The 21,623-nt window shown below is 40.1% G+C and overlaps 1 protein-coding gene across 2 annotated transcripts in view; it reads right to left on the bottom strand.

Moving 5' to 3' along the window:
- Positions 1-4,711: 4,711 nt before the first annotated feature.
- Positions 4,712-21,623, bottom strand: part of lin7a (lin-7 homolog A (C. elegans)) — a 40,418-nt gene continuing 23,506 nt past the window's right edge. Inside the window, exons 3-6 of one of the 2 annotated variants that reach the window (XM_037760007.1) lie at positions 18,084-18,155; positions 9,953-10,162; positions 9,314-9,525; positions 4,712-4,882 (exon numbers count right to left, since the gene is read on the bottom strand). In XM_037760007.1, the coding sequence (XP_037615935.1) occupies positions 4,858-4,882; positions 9,314-9,525; positions 9,953-10,162; positions 18,084-18,155 (519 nt within the window). In that variant the 3' untranslated portion in view covers positions 4,712-4,857. Of the gene's footprint in view, positions 4,883-9,309; positions 9,526-9,952; positions 10,163-18,083; positions 18,156-21,623 lie in introns of both variants that reach the window. The other variant, XM_037760008.1, reaches the window with a different exon arrangement.

Genomic DNA, 21,623 nt, shown 5'->3' with positions numbered 1-21,623 from the left:
AATGGGCAGGTTTAAACCACAGGGAACTATATATATATATATATATATATATATATAAAGTGCAACATTATGAGTCTTGAAGGTACTTTATTTCCTCATGTTTGAGGGGAATACTGATCTTATGATGAATGTTTAACTGGGGTCTTTGGAGGGTTGAATCTGCCCTCTGGCTAAATCTGTGATGTTGAACATCTGTCTGAGCAAAAGAGATGATATAAAAGTGGTTACACTTCTCAACTGTTAGCAGGGCTCAAACATACATTATGTACAAGATTCAAGAGATTCCTTTATTTGTTATTTTTATGCTCCATATAAAAACGAAATTGTGTTTCTTACATCCACCACTCAGAAATTCAGTGCAAGACAACTGGTGAAAACTATAAAGTAATTAACTAATAATTAAGAGCACTAATAAATAAGCTAAAAGAACGCTACAGCTTTGAGTGTTGATTCTTTATGTGTAGGTAATATATATCCTGTATGTGCTCTTAGCCAACAGGGTTATAGTGCAGGAAGGTGCTACTGGAGGAAAAGGTTAAAGGTCAAGTCTTGCTCAATAGCACTCACAACGAAACATTTGACACTGGGACAGTCCCATCTTTCCCAGTTTTGAGGTAAAGCTGTCTTTGTTCAAATAATATTTCGCTTTTGGAAATCTCCAGATTTGATTTTATAAATTAATCCTCATCCTCCTGTTGTGTTCTAGTGAATATGTTTTTAAAAAGGGTTTATAAACCATGGGATATCGTCGTTTCCTAGATTGATAAACCTAAAACAAATGTTTTTGCACATTTCTTTTTGACAGGGTTAGAATGGGGCAAGCAATCCCTGCATTTTATACACATTTTAACCATATAGTTATATTTTTCTCACCTTTTGAGAACTTTTTTTAACTATATATTTCTTTTTTCCTGAAAAATAATTATCTATTTGAATGAAACCAATGAAATTTGTTTATATATTTATTAAAACATGATACAACTATGGGTGACAAAGACAAAAAAATCTTACTTACACCTTTTATTGACCCGCAAACTCATCAGACGACTTCATACTGAAGACATGACAACACAGTTATAAGGTTGCAGCCTGAGTGATATCACTGTTAAGTGTCAAAACACACATAGTTTTGTCTCTGTGCTATTTCAGGGCGCGGAGGTGTAGATTAGAAGATTACAAAAAAGATCAAGAAGGCGATGAAAACTATTTTCACACCATTTATATATTAGAAAGTATTACTTATTGAGTATATTGTTTTATCATCTGTGTTTCAACTCCAGCATCTGAGAAGGTGTTAACAACATTCAGGCTCTTTGCTCCTGATAAACAGCCATGGACAGGTGAGGGATTTGTCACCTGCATTAACGTCACCTGCACCCTCAACTTCTGTCACTTCAGGCTTTGGTCACCTGCTGTAGAATTGGCTGTTTGTTGGAGAAAAAAAGCTTGAACGGGGATTTTATTGCACATAACACCGTGTCCAACACGTTGCCGGTGAAGTAACAGCACAGCTTCGTGCTTCTACTGTCACCGTTTGAGTTTAATACCTTCCATTTACAAGAGTCTCTTTATTAGCTCCAGTGTCTGCTCTCTGTATTGAGCCGACAAAAGGCCATTGACTTTCTGTTCCAGGGCTAAAAAGCTGGACGAGTCTTCAGAGGGACATTTCAGAGCACAGGGTTTAATCACTTCACCTTCAGCAGCTGCACTCGGAGCTCTAAGAGGAGGCCGAGCTGTTGTATCATTGTTACGTTAAATTAACACATCACAGCTTTTACTGTAAAACTAGTAACTTCATTATACTACATACAACTATATTTAATAATTTACTAGGTACTTGGCTGGGAATTTAGAAGTTTTATCAATTAGTATTTATTATTTTAGTGTTTTTGCTTTTATGTGTGAAACATTTATGCTGCAATCTTGGCTATAGGAGTCTCAATGGGACTACCCTGGAAAAATAAAAGTTAAAAATTAAAAACTTACATATGATTGCAGTATTTTGGAGGAAAAGTGTGTAACATTTCGGGGGATCTATAGGCAGAAATGAAATATAATATTCATAACTACGTTCTCATTAGTGTATAATCACCTGAAACTAAGAGTCGTAGTGTTTTTGTTAGCTTAGAATGAGTTACTGCAGTCTTGGAAAGAGAGGAGTGAGTGACGGGGTACTCAGTTGGTTGCAATCTGCAACCACACCACTAGATGCAACCAAATCCTACACACTGTACCTTTAAGACTCAATATATTTGAAATGTGACTACCATACGAACAAGAAACTAGACCTGCAAGACTCCCTCCTACAGTGCACACAAAACCTTTCTCAATAAATCATTTTTTATCTCTTTGTGTTTTTGCAAATATACATTTTGCATCTGCTTTTTTTTGCAAAGAATTATTCAGTAGGTGACAAATCGAAGTTAACTAAACACTAAATGAAACCACAAAGATGTAGTACGGGATATGAAGTCAGGGTCGACAAAGCATTCACTGTACACAAGCACATAGATTTATTTATACAAATATAGTATGTATAACAATTGCATATCAACAGTTTGTTGTCTTTTTTTTTTATCTTTACGGTAAGTACAGGACCATCAGCTTCAAAAATGTAAGTCAATTAAGAAAGAGTACCTGTGAGTTAAAGATACAAAAAGGGATCTGTTGTATTGAGATGTGAGTGAATATCCTCTAAAACCTGAGCACACAGGTGACCTAATGCAAACTCTTTGGCATTAAGTGACCTTAGTGCTAACAAGGTTATTTAGGAACATCTGGCAGCGTGGCACATGTTATGCATGGAGGAGGATTTTGCTCTGCTGGACTTGTGCAATTAGATGTAGCTCACGAAAGATTAAATGAACACTTTCCGTCAATAAGGAATAATCAGCGACATTTCATGTCAGTTTTTCATTCACTGTTCTTAACATAATAAATCCTCTGGCGTACAGGAAGTATAATGCGTTTTATGTTTTGGATTTGTTTCTGGTAAATAAGAAGAAAAAGAGGTAAAGCCTGCGTGGTTCAACAAACAAAGAGAAGAGCGCCACCTACTGAAAGAAAAAACACAAGACGGTATCAGAGACAGAAAGATCGACAAAGAAAGTGATCTCTGGGAAGTGTAGTGCAGAAAGAAAAACACAACAAGGAGCGCTTAGCACCAAAGATGAAGAAGACAGAAAAGTGAACACAGACCTGGCGGATTAAATTTAAAAACAGATTTCCCTTAAACAGGTACAGAGGAAAACAGGAAGTGATAACTCATAACTTCTCAAAAATGATTGTCAGAACAGAAATGCAGGTCAACATGTATGAAGGACAGAACCTGCCAAAATCAAAAGTAAATAAATCACTCGATAGATAAATAAATAAATAAATAAATATGCCATTAAATGAACCAAAAATAATATTAAAAATAAATGCAGGCATTAATTAAGTGTTAAAATGTGACATAAATTTCTTTTTTATTTTGCTTCTTTATTTATTTATCTTTGTATTACTTTCCATATCTATCCACTCTTCTATTTAATTTCCCCTTTTATTTAAAATTAATTTTTACATGTATTTATTTATTATTTATTTAAATGTATGTATTTATTTTTCATTTATTTTACATTTAATTTGACATGTATTTATCCATTATTAAATTGAATTCATTGAGTCATTTATATATTTTTATTAACTTTATTTTTCATTTATTATTTTTCAGATTTTTACATTTATTTATTATTAAATTGTATTCATTAAGTCATTTATTTATTTTGGCAGGTTCCCTCCTCCACATACAGGAACTAGTATACAGCTGTTATACAAGGAATAGATTTTAAATAATAATCTGCACGTCTCAGAAAGAACACATAATATTTAAAAGGAACAATAAAACTGTATGTTAAATCTCATAAACTATAAAATAGACACGTCTGAAAAATAATTCTAGCTCTATATTTTGGATTTAATTCTGCCTTAATGAAAACTGGTGACATTCTGTTGGTCGCGGACACAGTTAACATTTTGCGAGGATTGATTTGAACCTCGTTAAAATCTCTCGGTAACATATATTTTTCTAGATAAATCTCAGTTGGGAGTAGCTTACAACGTCTGCAGTTATTGCACATTAATTATCCATGCCACCTGTAAATCAGTAATCTCTTTAAATGGCACGGAGGATAGATTTGGACACAGAAGCTGCCTTATAAGACCCAGTTTTGCTTTATAACGATTCACATGTGCACCTATCCCATAAACTCTGTATATATATATGCATGTAACCGATCGGGAATTTGAGTGTAAAAACTGAAGGATGTGTGTTATTGCTAAACCTACAAGATACAAAATCTGTCCTGCTACAATATAGAAGGTAAAAAAGAGTTCACGTTTATCCAAAACGGGACACAAAAAAAGAAACCGATGGTCATTCATACGGAGACACGAGCACCAGTCGAAGAATAGAAACACCACTGTACAAATGATATCTATGGCGAAATGGCATAAAGGTGCCACGGTGTAAGAATGGATGTTGGGAAGCAATCAAAAGTGGATGACTGTAAACAAAACAACAAACACAAGAGAGGGAGTTCCAGTAAGACTCGGGGAGAACAAACTTATAAAAGGGAATACAAAGTTAAAATGGACGACTTTCGATGCCAGCCTCCCTCGCTCTTGTTTTTCAAAGCACCAGTTTCAGGACGAACGGCTCTCTTTGTATTTGCTCAGTAATCGGTGGTAAACTGGAAGGGAGAGAGGAAGTAAAAGAGTCTTCTACTTGATGGTTTTTCCTCCGCGACGGAGAGCTTCCTTTGGGATCCTCAACGCAAAAACAGATGGTCTTTTTTAGATCCACCTCTTCGCTCTCCTTCACTTCTTCTTCTTTTGGAACAACCTGCAGATCATTAAAAAAGAAGAGAGACAAGCTGAGAGCGATGCCTCTGAGATCGCAGACGGTTCACACTGAGAGTGTTATCAAGCTTATTCTGCTTTACCTGATGGTTTTACTGAACGAATATAGCTTTTATGAAAATGGGTTCTATGGGTACCCACGAGTCTCCCCTTTACAGACATGCCCACTTTATGATAATCACATGCAGTGTGGGGCAAGTCATAGTCAAGTCAGCACACCGACACACTGACAGCTGTTGTTGCCTGCTGGGCTGCAGTTTGCCATGTTATGATTTGAGCATATATTTTATGCTAAATGCAGTACAAATGCTTGAAAAAATCTCCCTTTAGGGTACATTTTGAACAGATGTGTAATTAATTTGCGATTAATTAATTCTAATACCAGTTTTAAAGCTTCAACTTTCACGCTTTTGGCATAACAAATCTGTTTTTAAGGCAGTCTTGTGCCATCATGCTATCCAAATGTCATGCCGAATACAAGGAAGCCACAACATTATTCCTTAAAATAAAAGACATAGCACACCACATAGAGATGACAGACTTTTATTTTGAAGGGTATCTGGTGTTCCTACTTTTCTTATACTTCAAATCAAGTGTTGCTCATATGTTTTTATGAGAGAAAATACATATTTTCAGGTAGAATTCATATACTTTCAACAGTTGTTTCAACAGGAAGAATATAAATCTGTTTTATTTTATTAACTGTATGTGTAGCACTTCCTGTAACTTTACTTCCTCTTTGACATTTCCTCCCTGGGAAGGTAAGCATGTTCTTAGCTCTGTTTACTTTCATTGTTTTTGCTATAAATCTGACGTAAAGTTATTGTTAAGTTTGATGTATTTTCATATTAATCTGTTAATTAGGGGAGAAGTTTTTCAAGGCTAGAGTCTGGTGTGTTAGTAGTGTTTACTTTCAGTATTTGTTTTACCATATGTGATGTCAAGTTACTTTAAAACAAGTGTAAAGTGCATTCATGTTTTTACAGTACATTTTAGATCTAAAGTTTTATTGATTTTCATATGAATCTGCTACTTAGAAGAGAAGTTTGTGGAGGCCTGTGCATGGCCGGCCTGCTGTGTTGTGCAGTGACAATGTTGGCTTTGTGTCACACATGTAGGCACAGAGAACATTTATGCAGAGAGACCCTGTGAATGTTTCGTTTTTTGGCTACAATTACAATCGTGGTTATTCTAGTGCCTTGCAATAAATTGCTTAAAGACAAACCCTGGTAACCGCAATACAACACAACGCAGAGTTATACCCACTCAGGCTGTTCTCATACACCTACGAATAGTAATGCAGTGTAATTCGTATAGATATCCCACAAAATCGCTGCTCGTGTCCCGTCTGAAACCAAAAGTCAACGTTGATTTATTTGTCATGCAACTTTTGTACTTAAGTTACGCCACTTCCGGTGTTATTTTAACCCAAACAACGATCTTTTCCTAAACCGAACTAAGTAGTTTTGTTGCCTCAACCTAACCAAGTAGTTTCCTGTGAAGACGGAAGTCTATTTTGAAAAGACTGGAGTAGAAATTGACACGTGTGTCACATGTTGCAGGACATTTGTAGGAAAACGCTCAAATAATTAGGAATAACTTTTCGTAAGAAATTCTACAAACCGTTGTATGAGGATACGATGACTGGCTGTAAATAAAAATGGTGTGATATATTTTCCAGTTTATGAAGACAAGACAAACTGATGCTAGTGAAACCAAAAACTTAAGTTAACTCAAAACTTATTGTGAAAATGTATGTAGGGTCTAGTGGATGTGTTTAGTCACTAAAGGTTGCATATACATCTCACTCCAGCTAGTTGTGTAATGTAGTCATTTGCGTGTGGAGGTCAGAGAAAGAAAGGCAGAGACACATGAATGAATGCCACTTAAATCAGTGGCTTATGGTGCATTCTTGTCCACTTGTGCGTGTCACTTGGTCAGCAGCCTCTTGGCCGCCAGAGCAAATCTCTGCGGTCAGCGTGCCGGCATTGCTTAAAACATGATCCCTGCTCAGTTCCCCGTCTGTGGCTCCACCATAACACGCTGTTACAAGCTCCCAAATACCTTCCCAAGCTGCGCCGTGCCAAGTGCAAGACAAGAGATACGCTTGGGGGATTTAGCATCAAACGGGCACTGACACAGAGATCTTGGACACATGCCCGCCTCCAATACGCCGGGGAAAACGCTTAAATAATTCGAGGAAGCCTGGGCAGAAAAAAAGCGTAGCATGGTATGATTCAGCTTAATGGTGTGATTAGTGTCTGGAAAGTTTTGCTTTTTTTACGTTTTGCTATTTTCACACAGTGGAAGTTTAGTTTGACTGGAAGTGCGGAGCTTTGTTCTAAATTTGGGCTATAAAAATATAGTTTAAAGCAGATGCAGACCCCCCCCCCATCCAGCTGTATCTTCCAAGTAACATCACTGCAGGCTGTATCTACTTCTTGTCCATGTACCTGCAGAGCATGAGCCACAGATGTAATCGGTTTCAGCTTGAATAATTTACAGCTTTTACTACAGATTCACTGGCAAGCAGAAGCAGGAAAGTTTGCAAAGAGGATACCGACTGCTGGGTTTGCGAAATATAGGCTACCAGGGAGGTGTTAGGCTTTGTGCCGGGATGTAAATGTCTGCTACCTGCGCACGAGCCAATAAAAGTGGTCGCAATGCAAAGCAAAGCCGAGCAGAGCAGAGCCGAGCTGAGCAGAGCAGAGCAGAGCAGAGCGTGGCGAATAAAACTCAAAAAGAGAGTTGAGCCTGTTTCTATATTCCTCTGCTGTACGCTTGCAAAATGTGTTACTTTTGACACTTTCAGCAACACTCAGGAAAGACTGTTTTATGCGACGTTTGATAAAGTTAAAACAAAGAAATGAAGTAAATAAATAAATAAAAACAATACAGTATAAAAATGCGTGCTTCCTGAGGAAGATTTAAAATATGCTAATATGTCTGCCTGCAGGATTTTCTGACAGAAACAGTCCGGTCACCTTGAAGCTGGAACAGCTGCGAGGTCTAAGTCCGAGGCTTTGTACACGCTCATGAGGAAAATGATAAAAGGTAAGACTGTACGCGGATATCTGCATCCTCTATCCCCTCCTAAAATAGCATAATTCAGATCCAAAACTATGTCAAATGAAAAAGAAAAATCCTTGTTGAAGCTCAAAGAATCTGTGCTCATCATCAACATGCACTTTGATGAGTTATTATTTTAAAAAACAGCTAAAGAGCAGAAATTAATATGTGAAGCTATGAATAATTCATCATATTAGGGGTTGTGGGTAATATAGTTGTTAAAGGAGTTGTTTGACTTTGTAGGAAATACGCATATTCGCTTTCTTTCCGAGAGTTTGATGAGAAGATTGATACCGCTCTCGCGTCTACCGAATATTTTCCGTCATTGACTGAATTTCTTTTAAACACTGATGGAAAAATCAGGACTTGGAGTGCGTCTGTCGTCTGTCCGAGGAAAAGACTACGTGAAAAAAAAAGGATCCATCTGCTTCATGTGTGTTGACATGAAAAGTTCACGCCTGGTCTGTGTTGTGTCTTAGTTCAACCTTTCTCTCCATGCCCTCATAAATCCATAATCTATAGCTTGTTCTGTAGGATCTATTAATAAGTACAAAGTACAAATACACACAGCGGGCCGGGCGCCGTGTGTGCTGCTGTCTCAGTCCAAAAGACAAAGTTTAGCTATTGAAAAAAGATCATAGACGTCTGTTTTCTTTCGTTTTCAGTCTTTATGCTGCACTCAACTAACCGACTGTAGCTTCATATTTAGCATAAACCTATGTGAGTAGCGTTGCATTTCTGAAATGATCGAGTATTTTACATAATACTTAAAGTTACTACAAGGAACTTTTATGAAACAGCCTCAATTAAATACTGATTCAAGTTATTCTTAATGTCTATCGGGTCCGATTCCCCTGCGAAATCAGACAAAATGATTTATGGCACGCAGGTTTACTAGAAACTCCTTCAGCTCAGACTCCAGCGGAGCCTCTGGCAGTGACCAGCCCACCATGGACAGACCCAGATCTGGCTTCAGTGCTTCCTTCCTTGGAGAGCACCGCCGATCCCCGCTGGGAGCCAGCACACAACACCACGCTGTTGGAAGCCGAGGCCGTATTGCTGGGTCTGCTGGAGGGAAGGGAGGCACGGGAGAACCAGAACCAGAACTGCTCGTGGCAGACTGTCATGCCTCTGCTGCAGTGAAATGAGAGGTTTTCTAAAGGGAGTCTGGTTGGGGGGCTGCCAAAATCAACACAAAATGAAAGTTCCTCATAGTAGCATCGACATTTGCTTCCAACTTGGGACTGGACTAGTCATTCATCATTCTCTGGCGGTGCCTTACCTTGTGCTCCTGGCGTCCCCTCCCCCACCCATCACCCTTAAAGCAATGAATCGCCTCACCTACGACATGTGGTTCTGCTGAGAGGCCACGTTCTGCTGTTGCTGCTGCTGCATGAGGATCTGCTGCTGCTGGCGCCGCCGGGCCGTACGGAGCTTCTCAAAGCGAGCCTCCATCTCCTCCAGCACTTTGGGGGTGTAGCGGACCACCAGCTTCACGCTGTCCTTGGCCGCCTTCAGCAGCTCCACCGCTTTCTCGTGGTGCTCGCCTTCCACGCTCTGCAGGGGGTTTACAGACACAGAGAGGGAGAGGGGAGTTTAAAGGATTCTGATTTGAATATATCCTTAAAAAATAGTAACTCCTCTAAGGAGGAAAAATAATATTTCCAACATTTTTAATACCCTGTGATATGATGTGAAAACGAGCATGAGTCGGTGTTATTCAAGTCTCTCTCGCGGTCGGAGAAGTATTTCTTGCTCTTTACTCCAGACATTTGATGCACTTTGATCTCAAACGCTCCCCTGACTGTTTACTCACATATCAAACTGGAAATTAAACACTGCTCCTTTTTGTGAGAAGTTAAATATTTCAGTTGAAGATATATATCTTTGAAAGCAGGCCCTAAATAATAAATAAGATCAGAAAAGTCTGCACTCTCCCTCCAAACCATATATCGAGCCTCTCTCCACAATACACCGGACCTACCACGCCATTGACGGACAGGAGCTGATCGCCTCGCTTTAGGCCGCCGTGCCTCTCGGCCACGCCTCCGGGGATGATGCGGGAGATGTAGATGGGCGAGTTCTGCTCCTTGCCGCCCATCACGTTGAAGCCCAGCCCTTCCTCCGTCTTGGGGAGCTCCACGACTCGCGGGTGGGAGTGACCTTCGCTGGCGGCGAAGGCTGCAACTGTTGCCTGAAAGAAGAGACGCGAGATGGGACTTCTTACTTATCAGCTTACTACTAACTATCCCAAAAACCCTGAAATGAAATATGTATGTACATATCTATTTTTTAAACATCATACAGTATACTCAATGTGTAACATTGACTTGAATTGAACAGGAAATGTATGTTTTTCAAGCAAAAGAAGAGTGCGAAGTAAATGGGTAATTTTGTTCCCTGAGTGCACATTACCTGCCTCCTTCAGTAAAAGTGCTTGAACGTAACCACGGGCTCAAATCTGAACTTAACCTTCTGCATCCTAAAACGTTTGATTAGTAGAGCTTGTAGGGAGGTGTGCAAAGAAGTGAATGTAGTCAGTGTGACGTCACCCATTGGTTAGTGGATTATGGTTTTGAAGCCTCAAGTTTGGCATTTTGGTCGTCGCAATCTTGTTTTTTTGCAACCAGAAGTGACACGAGACGGTGGAGCTACAACCAAATGCTGAATAAGAAATTTTTAGGCATCCAAAAATGTCACAACTAACTTTCATGAACTGAAAACACACTGTGAAACGCTGTGGTAGCGACCTGTCAATCACAAGGTAGCCACGCCCTAAAGCATACCCTGCTTTATGGTCTATATGACTCCATAATTTACTAAATGAACATCATGCTGTATTGAAAAAGACTTGAAACTAGCGATTGAGACTATGAACTCATGTTTACTGAGGTAATAAATCAAGTGAGAAGTAGGCTCATTTTCTCATAGACTTCTATTCAATCAGACTTCTTTTTGCAACCAGAGGAGTCGCCCCCTGCTGGCTGTTAGAAAGAATGCAAGTTTAAGGCACTTCAGCATTGGCTTCACTTTTCAGACCCCGGAGGCATTTATCATGAAGACCATTAGATGTGTTTGAAAGCTCCAAAAGTTTGTGGACCTTTCAGCTTTTGTTGCAAATGCTATTCCAAAAGGTCAAGAGTGAACTTCAATGCTCAAATGCATTTATCATCTTTGAGAAAAGCAAGAGCTTAAAAAAACAACACAAAAAAACACAAGGCTCGTTCGAAATGAGCCAAGCCTGCACAGAATCGATCACCGGCCATCGCCGCACAACGCATGCCGGTTAGATTTGTGTCCAACTTGATCCCGACTTGCTCTGACATCATGCACATGTAGGTGATGATAACCCCCACGAGACTCTCCACCGATTGAAAGACCCAGGGCATAATGGGAAACGCCTGGCTGTCACCTGATCACAGAACTGATTGGCTCTTAGTTTTCACAACAAAACGCCATGTTTTGTAGAAAATCTTAATTCTGTATAATTGTAATATTTAACGCTAGATTGTAGGCTATTAGTCTCATGTTGTGCAATGAAGGTATCATCTGTTAACACAGCTTGTTTGGTTGATAATAATAATAAAGGTTATTTATAAGCACTTATCAAAATGAGCAATTATAATGTGCTTTACAAGGCGGACATAAAAAGAATAAAGGATATAATCCAATGCCAAATACACGCACATTTCCATATATATATATATATACATATATATATATATATTTACAATCGAATATAAATAAGTCCGAACGTGGTCTGCAAACTACAAGTAGGATGTAACTATTTCTATGACTTCCTGTAAATTCTCTGAAGACTGCTGGAAACTGTCCGACTTGACCGCAGCTTCTCGTACACCCCCCTGCTGCTACTTCATCATTACTTGAGACAACGGGCTTTATGGGAAACGTAGTCCAACTTTTGAGAAGGGCCAACACTAACCAAAGCCCCACATCAACACGACAGCAGTTGATGTCTTGTTGTTTGAGCAAAAGTCTTGAAGTCTGCACTCCAGCTTCTAGTCGTCTTTACACTCACAATGAATGCAGAGGAGGAAACCAATTTGAAAAAGTACGACAAAATGACCGTGAAGGTGGTTTTATAATGTGAACCTCTGCTGCAAGTTCTCATTTCAGGGAGGACAGCTATAACAAAGCGTTCGGATTTAGTCAGGGCCGGGGATTTAGGCTACACATGAGAAGTTCTCTGGCTCTCTAAGCACATGGATTAACACATCCAAGTTCACACTGGAGGAGCAGCCAGACAACTTTCACCCTCTGTATCGCTACCAGCTGGTGGATGTTCTATCGCTGGCTGTGGGGTTTCTTTGAAACCGCGAGCTCCTTTGCTCCTTGTTCGTTCAGAACAAAGCACCCGGGCGCTTGTTAGCCGAGGCTGGGAAAGCTAATGGCAGACGAACAGAGGAAGAGACACCCCTTGCCCACTGATCCACAGATGCATTGCCACGGGGGCCTCGCTGTCAAGTCGGCGTCATCTGTGAGGTAGATCGAGAAAGGGGAGGATTAAAAAAGTAGAAGGACGGGAGGTTCTGTCAGAAGCTTTTGCAGATGTGTAACCAAATTCCCCAGCAGCGGGCGAGTATCTTGGCACTTTGAGGTCTTTGACGCTCCCTCCAGGCAGCCTCTGCTCTCTCTTCCATATTCATATGCATCTTTATATTCACATTCATTTCTGCTCAAACTGTTTTGCTCATTTCTCTTTCCTCTCCCGCTGTCTGTTTTAACCCCTTAAAACTCCGCCGGACCGCCGGCGAGCCCGGCCGCTATTCTATCTTTCACAGGTTGTAGCGGGCTCGGTTTTCAAGGTGTTGGGAATATACTGATATCACATGAAACTAAAAAAACAGAGGAATCCATTGGTACCTACAATGTCATGCTAGTTTGTCAGGAAGGAGGCTAAATAATGCTATGAATCTACGCTAAATTTTGACGGTTCACACTGAGGGTGTTATCAAGTTAATTCTGCTTTACCTGATGGTTTTACTGAACGATTATAGCTTTAAAGGTGAGATACTACAGGCAAAAACATAGTTTTTTGGGCTATTTTGCTTCCATAATATGTCTTCTTTCAGACTAGTGGAAAGAAAACATCCAAAATACACATTTAGGTGTTTATTTTACTACATTGTTTATTTGCGTCTGTAGATTTCTCCCAAATTCACCCAAAGTTTGTATTAGATAATGCCTCATTTGCATATTTAAACTAGCTTGTCGTGAGGCTAAATAACGCTCCAAGCTTACGCTAAATTTTGGCGAGGAAAAACTGGCATGGCCATTTTCAAAGGGGTCCCTTGACCTTTGACCTCAAGATATGTGAATGAAAATGGGTTCTATGGGTACCCACAAGTCTCCCCTTTACAGACATGCCCACTTTATGATAATCACATGCAGTTTGCGGCAAAAACCAATGCAGTTTCTTGCATGTAGTACAAACGTGTTATGTCTGCAAACTGGGGTCGCTTAACAGTCCCCAACTTCCCCTCTCCCTCCCTCCGTGTCCCATTGTGAAGCTCAAAGGCAGCTCCTCAGCATGCACGCCGTCGCCTCCCAGGCCTCTCAGCACATCGACCTTCGCGAGTTTATCTAGACTTTCTGCGAACAAAAAAGCAATCTGGCAGATGGCCGGCGCCTCTCAAACACAGGAGGCATTTCAAATGAAGAGGACACTTCCTCGCTAACAACACTGTACAGTGTAAGTATGACTTGATATATCCAAAGTCACTTGATCATCACCTCCCATTATTTCCTCTGGAGCCCATACAGCCCTGATAGTCCCTGTCTCCATTAAGATCAGTAATAAGGGCCTGGAGCCAGGAATTAGAGGCGGAATTGATTTAATTAATGAAGCAATCAAAGAGAATCGAGTTGTTCAGGTGAAACACAAATCTCAACTGTCAGGAGATTCACCGTCACGCTAACTAAAGCGCTCGAGAGGCAGATGAGCAGAATATTTTTTCCTCGCAGATGTGTGATACTGATTGAATGCAATGGCCACCGTGGCCTGACTTAGTGAATATCTCTCTAGAGAGTAAAACAACTTTAAAAAACATCCAGTGCTCCCAGTCGAGAGTGTCCCTGCAGCTAAACCAGCTCAGGCCATTAGCCGTGTGCTTAATTGCCCAGTGGATGTGCCATTTTAATACAGATTTAGGAGCAGCAACTTCTCAAAGTTTTGGAGCATAGAGAGAAAAGTAGGAAGGAGTTTTAAAGCTGCTTAAATCATGTCTTCTTGGTTGCTTGGGGCTTCTTTTTTCCCCCATGCTTAATCATCACAGTTTCTTTGTAGGGTGAAATCACTCTACTCATTAATAAAGATGTTATATTTTAGATCAATGGTACTCACTTGACAAATGACAGGAGATATTCCAAATGCAGCAACAGATATGTAATTGGAAGAAATAAATAAGATTGCAAATCTTTCTTTTTTTTTTTAAGTTTCTAATTTTTTGCATCTTTTTAAAGGAACAGTTTAGCACATGGGAAATACAATTGTTCGCTTTTTTTTGCAAAGAGTGAAATGAGAATATTGATACCACTCTCATTTTTGCGCATGAATAATGGAGCCAGAGCCAACCGACAATTAGCTTAGCTTAGCATAAAGACTGGAAATGGGGAAACAGCTAGTCTAGCTCTGTCCAAAGTACAAAAATACACCTCCAATACTCACAAGGTTTAATTTGTTAATCCCACAACAAACTTGCTGTTTTTTACATTTTGTACAGACTCACCTGCTTCGAATGTTATAAGTGGTTATCAGTCTCATAGATATGGGTTAGAAGGGGCCCGCTACACCTACTAGTAGGTTCAGAAGGCCGTTATCCACTATTGACATGGTTGATCACCGATACGAATACAAGAAGACGACGCCGACCTCTAGTGGTTGCAGTAATTATGAGGGGAGCAAAGGAAAAAGTCAGGTGACATAGTATAAAGGGCGACAAAGTCTGCATGGGGTGGCGGTCGGTCAAACAAACACAGGACTTTCAACCAGGAGACCACCATTCGTGTCCTGCGTGAAACCAAAAGTCAACGTTGACTTCCAGTACTTTACCGTACTTTTGATACATAATTTACGTTATTACTTTAACCCAAACCATGATCTTTTTCCTAAACTTAACCAAGTAGTTTTGTTGCCTAAAGTTTCAATTTCACAACATGGTAGGTGCAGTTTGGCCCGTCTGATGCATTAGTATTGAAGTGATAACCACTGATAACGCCCATTCAATCGGCTGATAACCTTCAAAACGGTTGACAGACTGAACAAAGAAGATGTCTTAGTTAGTGAGCTTTAGAGGTGCTGAAAGGTGTATTTTTGAACTTTAGAGAGTGCTAGCTGTCTCTGCGGTATTGAGGTCACCCGCCCGAACCAATCACGAGCCGATCACGGCAGCAGTTTGTCAGCAAGAGAGACTCGCAGCTGCCAATCATGACGTCTCACCCCCTTTTTATAGCATCAAATAACTAATTAAAATCAAACTTATCAGACAAATTAACACTTGAACATACAGCAGCATGATAAAAACTACCTTAAATGACAGAAACCATCTTCGGGAAAAATGTATTTGACATGTACTTTGACTTTTTAGTTTGATCAATGTCCCACCCATTAACATGAAGGGGGGCGTGGCTTAATGACCTATACCGCAGCCAGCCACCAGGGGGCGATCGAGATGTTTTGGCTTCACTTTTGGGGAGCTGTCATGTCGTCAATCTTTATATACAGTCTATGTCCTTGCTCAACTTCCATATTTAATGCACAGACACAATTGGATCTTTTCATAAAAAAGAGACTAAAAAAAACCTAATTAAACAAGAAGCCCCTGCTCTCAGCCTTTATGCTAATTAGGCATCAATCTCCTCATCTAACTTTCAGCAAGAAAGCCAATAAATGTGTTCATCAATATGTTGAACTATTCTTTTAACCAGGTGTTCAATTGCAATTCACCAGACTCTGCACTACTGTGTGTGCAGGCTGTGGAAACAAATTTCCTCTAATGGAAGACAATAAATTATCTTTCCATCTAACCAGGAGGCAACAAAAGAGAATAAAGCACTTCTCATTTTGAAGCCTCGTACGATCTCTCTCTGCATTCATCATCCCTTTCTGTTCATATCCGCCACCCACCCACTCTCCCAGCACTGTGATGTACCGAAGAGGCTCGGACCCAGCTGGACACTGAACAACTGAAGGACAGAGAGGTGCTCTCATCTCGTCTCCTCCTCTCGTCCACATGAAATCAGACAAGCCGGCCCGCTTTGTTTTCTCTCATAAAGGCCTGAGGCAAGGTGCTGATGACAAGTCCTGCTCAAGTGTCTCTTTTGTATACCGACATTTGCTTATTCACACTGCACCAGGAAATGTCTCTGATTCTGTCCTTCACCTGTGACACGACTGTGATTATTTTTAAACAAAAGACAACAAAAAAAACGTCTCCCTGAAATATTAAACAGTCGAGTGAAAGAGCTTTTTCAATGATGGACAGCTGATATGAGTTTAAATCAATGAACAGATATGAGCTGTCATCTAAAAAACATCTCAGTAAATCACGATTATATATCAAAACCTGAAAAGTGAATTTTGACATAGTTTATCTTTGTCTGATTTGTACGCTGAAAGCTTGCTTTTTATATTGTTTTACAGAGTAATTTTTCATCCAGGTCGAGTAGAGTTGCTAACGAACAAAATGTGTGCCTAATAGGAGTAAGGCAGAGTAAAGATGGGAATCAAGTGGCTGCTAATCTGATGATTCAGGATGAACTTTATGTGGAATTAAAGGAAGCTTTACAGCTCAAATCGAAGACATTTAGTAACTCAAAATTGTTGAAACGAGACTAAAGAGCTGGAAATTCATATTAAAGGAAAAATATTTAATTCCAAGCACATTCAGTAAAATGCTGTCTGTCTTTCATCTGGGGGAAAAAAGTCTGCTTTTGATGCCAGTATTGATTACAAGTTTGACCTTGTGAGTTGTGCTATTTCTCCCAAACCATAAAGAACCGGAAACTTTATCTAAACAAAGAACATTCTATAATGCAAGAATAAAATAAAAGAATCAACTTGAGTTTGATTCAAATTGTATGACCCTCCTAACCCTCTGAGAAGGCACAGATCTTGGCATAGCTGCCGGCCAAATCCTAATTATTCATCACAGACCCAGCTACTTCCTCCTGTCCTGCAGTAACCCCCCAAAACCTGACCATCTCCGTCCACTTCCTCACCTGCTCCCCATTTCCCAGATTAGTGGTCTGAAAAGTGAAGCCAATGCTGAAGTGCCTTAAACTTGTATTCTTTCTAACAGCCAGCAGGGGGCGACTCCTCTGGTTGCAAAATTAAGTCTGATTGTATAGAAGTCTATGAGAAAATGAGCCTACTTCTCACTTGATTTATTACCTCAGTAAACATTGTAAACATGAGTTTATGGTCTCAATCGCTAGTTTCAAGTCTTCTTCAACACAGCATGATGTTCATTTAGTAAATTATGGTCCCATTTAGAGTCAAATAGACCATAAAGCAGGGGATGCTTTAGGGCGTGGCTACCTTGTGATTGACAGGTCGCTACCACGGCGTTGTCCGGTCTGAGAGTTGTCTGTGTTTTCGTCTTAGAAGTTTAACACATGCACAATGTGTTTTCAGTTCATGAAAGTTAATTATAACATTTTTGGTCGCCTAAATATGTCTTCGGTTGTACTTAGCTCCACCCTCTCGTGGCACTTCTGGTTGCAGAAAACCAAGATGATCACTTTTAGCTTTTTGTGTCATAAAGATCAATAATGAAACTGTTGTAGGCATATAGTAGCAAAAAGACACTTGAGATAGAGCTTTTGCATGTGATATTTATCCTTTCCTACAAAACTGTGACTCTCATGTTTTGCTGCTTGATTACACACACACTCTTAATGAGGCCCGTTAGCAAAGTAGGACATACTTTGCTCATCTCATTCTGCTTTGGCCAGAAGACAAGATGAGAATGATATCATCACCGGGTGATGTGATTAACAGATACTTCGCCGCTCATTAGTTACAGTCATAATTTAATGTTTTTATTGCAAATAACAACTGATGTAGAGATCCAGACCTCCAAAGCAGCTCTTACCTTGGCTGTGGCCCTCGCCTGGTACTCTGGACAGCCATTCACTGTAATGGTTTCATGCATGTACTGGTACACCTGGAAGAAAATGAAGAGAGACAGGTGTTATAATTATGTTTCACATGGTTGGAAATTGAAATCACCACCTTGCGTCTGAGCTCAAAAGGTTCATTTCCATAGTCAAATAATGGTGTTCCGTCACAGCTGGCTGTACAGAGACATGTACTGCATCAACAGAAGGTCTGATGGAAAACACACGGCACTGAAAATAAGTCTGCTTACTATTATCTTACACATGCAAACAATATGTAAATCTCATTATTTTGCCCTCAAATGCATTTTGTAGGTGAGGCAAATCAAGATCAATAACACCTTGTAACACAAAATCCCTTTGAAATGTGAAAACATCAGCGGCAAATGTGAGGAAGAGAATTGTGTGTCAAGACTCTCAGAGACGATAAGAGAATATTTCAATTACTGTATTAAAGATGTTTTTTAGTACCAGCCTTGACTGTTATATAGTCTTATAAAACTCTAGCTGAATACCGCTCTTGATTTGTGCAGCACCTTTGTATGAATACATTTCTTAGCAAATAAGATCAAATCATATCTCTTAGCTCAGGAAATTGAGGTACAATCTGATCCTGACCTTAATACACAGCACAAAAAAGTCTCCAGAAAAAGCAGTAATACATTGCTACTGGGGCCTGAGTTGGTGCCAAGACATGCGTTAATGTATGTCAAGTTGGCTGAAAAACAAGGTTTTCTGCCTATTACTGTATGTCACACTGGCTGAAAAGCAAGGATTTCTGCCTATTCGGTGCTGCGGCAGACAGAATCAGTGCAGACAGCTGACCTTTCCTGTTAAGATGTGTCGTTTAAAGACACCTCACAACTGAACTTGTTCAAGGACTAAAACAGAGACGGAGATAGAGACTGTAGCCATCTTTGCATTCAATTGGCATCAGTTTCCATCAGTGGGTTACCTCCTGGGTCTGAGAATTGAAGCCAATGCAGAAGTGCCTTACATTCTTTCTAATAGCCAGCAGGGGGTGACTCCTCTGGTTGCAAAAAGAAGTCTGATTGTATAGAAGTCTATGAGAAAATGAGCCTACTTCTCACTTGATTTATTACCTCAGTAAACATTGTAAACACGAGGTCTCAATCGCTAATTCCAAGTCACGAAACTGTGTGTAACGTGAGCCGCAGAGTACAAAACCGTGGTACCGCCAGCCACTGTGTGACTTCCGTTGCTCCTAAAGTAGTGTTATTATGGTAAAGATGGCCTCTGAGCGAGGAGAACGGCGTTACCACGGTTTTGCACTTGAAAGGGAGGAGTGAGCTGAGGGTTACTCACTTGGTTGCAATTTGCAACCACACCACTAGATGTTGCTAAATCCTACACACTGGTCCTTTAATATACTGTAAAACAAAAAGTATCCTTTTCTGTAAGAGCACTTCTAAACGCTGCCATTCAAATACATCTCCAACCAAACCAGTGTGTACTGCAGCGTAAAATCAGTCGGATCGCTCCAATGCTGATGGAGATGAAAGTGATTGATTACAAAAAGTCTCGGAGGAAATGTTTTTGCTGAGTTGGTGCAACAGACACGCTGAATAGAAACACATAAATTACATTACATGATTTCAGCAGATAAGTTTTCCAAGTACAAGCTACTTGTTTTACATTCATGGCAGTTTCAGTTAATTGAGCGAACGAGCATTCAAATTCCCATTCAGAGTAATGATGTAAAATTCTCAAACTCCAAACTCTCCTCAATGACATATTATAGGTTGTGGCTCCGAAATGAATTTTAATCATCTGTTTCCACTCACTACATGATGTCTCCCATCAAAGCATGGCAGCTCGCCTGGAAGCGAACACGCCCGCTGGCTTTGACGTGCAACATTACAAAGGCCTCGCTTCTGTGAATCATCAAAAGGATGTATACTTATCGGAGACGAACACTGAGATATTTGTATGTAAAGATCTCAGAAATGGGGGTGGGAGAAAATATCCCTGAGCTTCTGTTATCTTGTTTGCTCATGAATCTCAAAAACCAAAAGAGAGTGCAGCTTCATATGCTTCAGACTGCAACACATTTATAGTGCCGATGCATTCGGGGAAATTGAGCCTGCAGTCCACACACACACACTCTCAGCTCCCAAGTGATACCTTTTCCGGAGGACTTCTTCCACCTTTGCACTTTTTGAGGCTGAGCACAGCTTTATAAATGCCATGAAAGGTTTTTCTTGCCTCTGTCTGCCTGCAAAGCGGCTTCCTTTCCCCCCTCAGCACCACATCTCCTAATTACGCCTATTTATTCTACCTGCAACTGTCTCTCGTTCTTCATCTTTACGTTAAAGTAATGGCTATTGGGTCTTCAAACATTGATCTCTGTTATGTAAATGTTTAGTAATGTCTCTTTCCAAACATGACAGGAGGGTTACTGATAGTGCTGCAATGCTCATGCGATATTTGGCATCCATAGTGTGTGAGAGGGAGCAGACTGTTCTCAGTTCTTTCACAGGGTGCATCAGGGATGGATTTTAAAACTTTATTTGCAGCTGAGGGCTTAATTAACGACCGTTGTAAGCGTGAGGGAAAAGTGAAGCTGTCTTTTCACTACCCTAATAAAACTTTGCATCCTTTCCTCATTCATTAGATGGAATATAGCCTGTGATACAGTCTGACAGTGCGTTGTTAAAAAATAACATGACATAAGGTGTGATACTTATGATACAATATGTCAAGGTTTTTGGTGAAGATTCATACAGTAAGCGAAGGAAAATAGAAAATTTAGAGAGGATGAAACAAGCTGAAAGCACAACGATGACAATGTTTACATGTACACTAATATTCCACTATTATTCTGAATATGACAATACTCTGAATTAGATACGGGTCATGTAAACATCATATTCCGTTTGGATATTCTGAATTAGGACTTATTCCGAAAGGAGCATTTAACAATTAAGACATGGGATATGTTGATATTATTCAGGTTTTAGGAGCATTCTTTGGACATGTGTACAGCACATTGATAATATGCGTCACAATTGGGGTTTTTATGTCAGTTGGCAACACACGGCCTCTTGCCTGTTTACATTCAGCTCTGCGCGTTGTGCATAAAACCAACTAGCCGACAGTTTGCAGAGATGCATGCCCAAAAGAAAAGTCCACATTTCTGGTCGGAAGGAGAAACACGCCTACTTTTAAACATTATGAAAGACTTGGACATCAACAGGTTTTTTGGATATGCGCAATTATCGTAACACCGACTTTTTCAAGAAGGTGGTTGAAGGAATGAAAGAGGGAGGCTGACAAGTCAAGTCAGAGCAACATAAGCATTCATTTGGTGTCGTGTTTCTGCCACCTGGCGAATGTAAGTCCAATATTCACTCTCTTTTAGCTCTGTTTTTGGTCTCCACCAGCAATTTTTGGGATAATTTGGCCCTTTAGCTGCTAAATGCTCCACTATGTTCAACAGCTGGTCGCTAATTTTGTCTGCCTGTTGTTTGGTGCTGGAGACTGAACTGAATTGT

This window comes from Sebastes umbrosus, chromosome 23, assembly GCF_015220745.1.
Source record: "Sebastes umbrosus isolate fSebUmb1 chromosome 23, fSebUmb1.pri, whole genome shotgun sequence".
Lineage (NCBI taxonomy): Eukaryota > Metazoa > Chordata > Actinopteri > Perciformes > Sebastidae > Sebastes > Sebastes umbrosus.
Note: the sequence above shows the minus strand (reverse complement) of the source record. Positions and strands in the feature narration are given on the sequence as shown.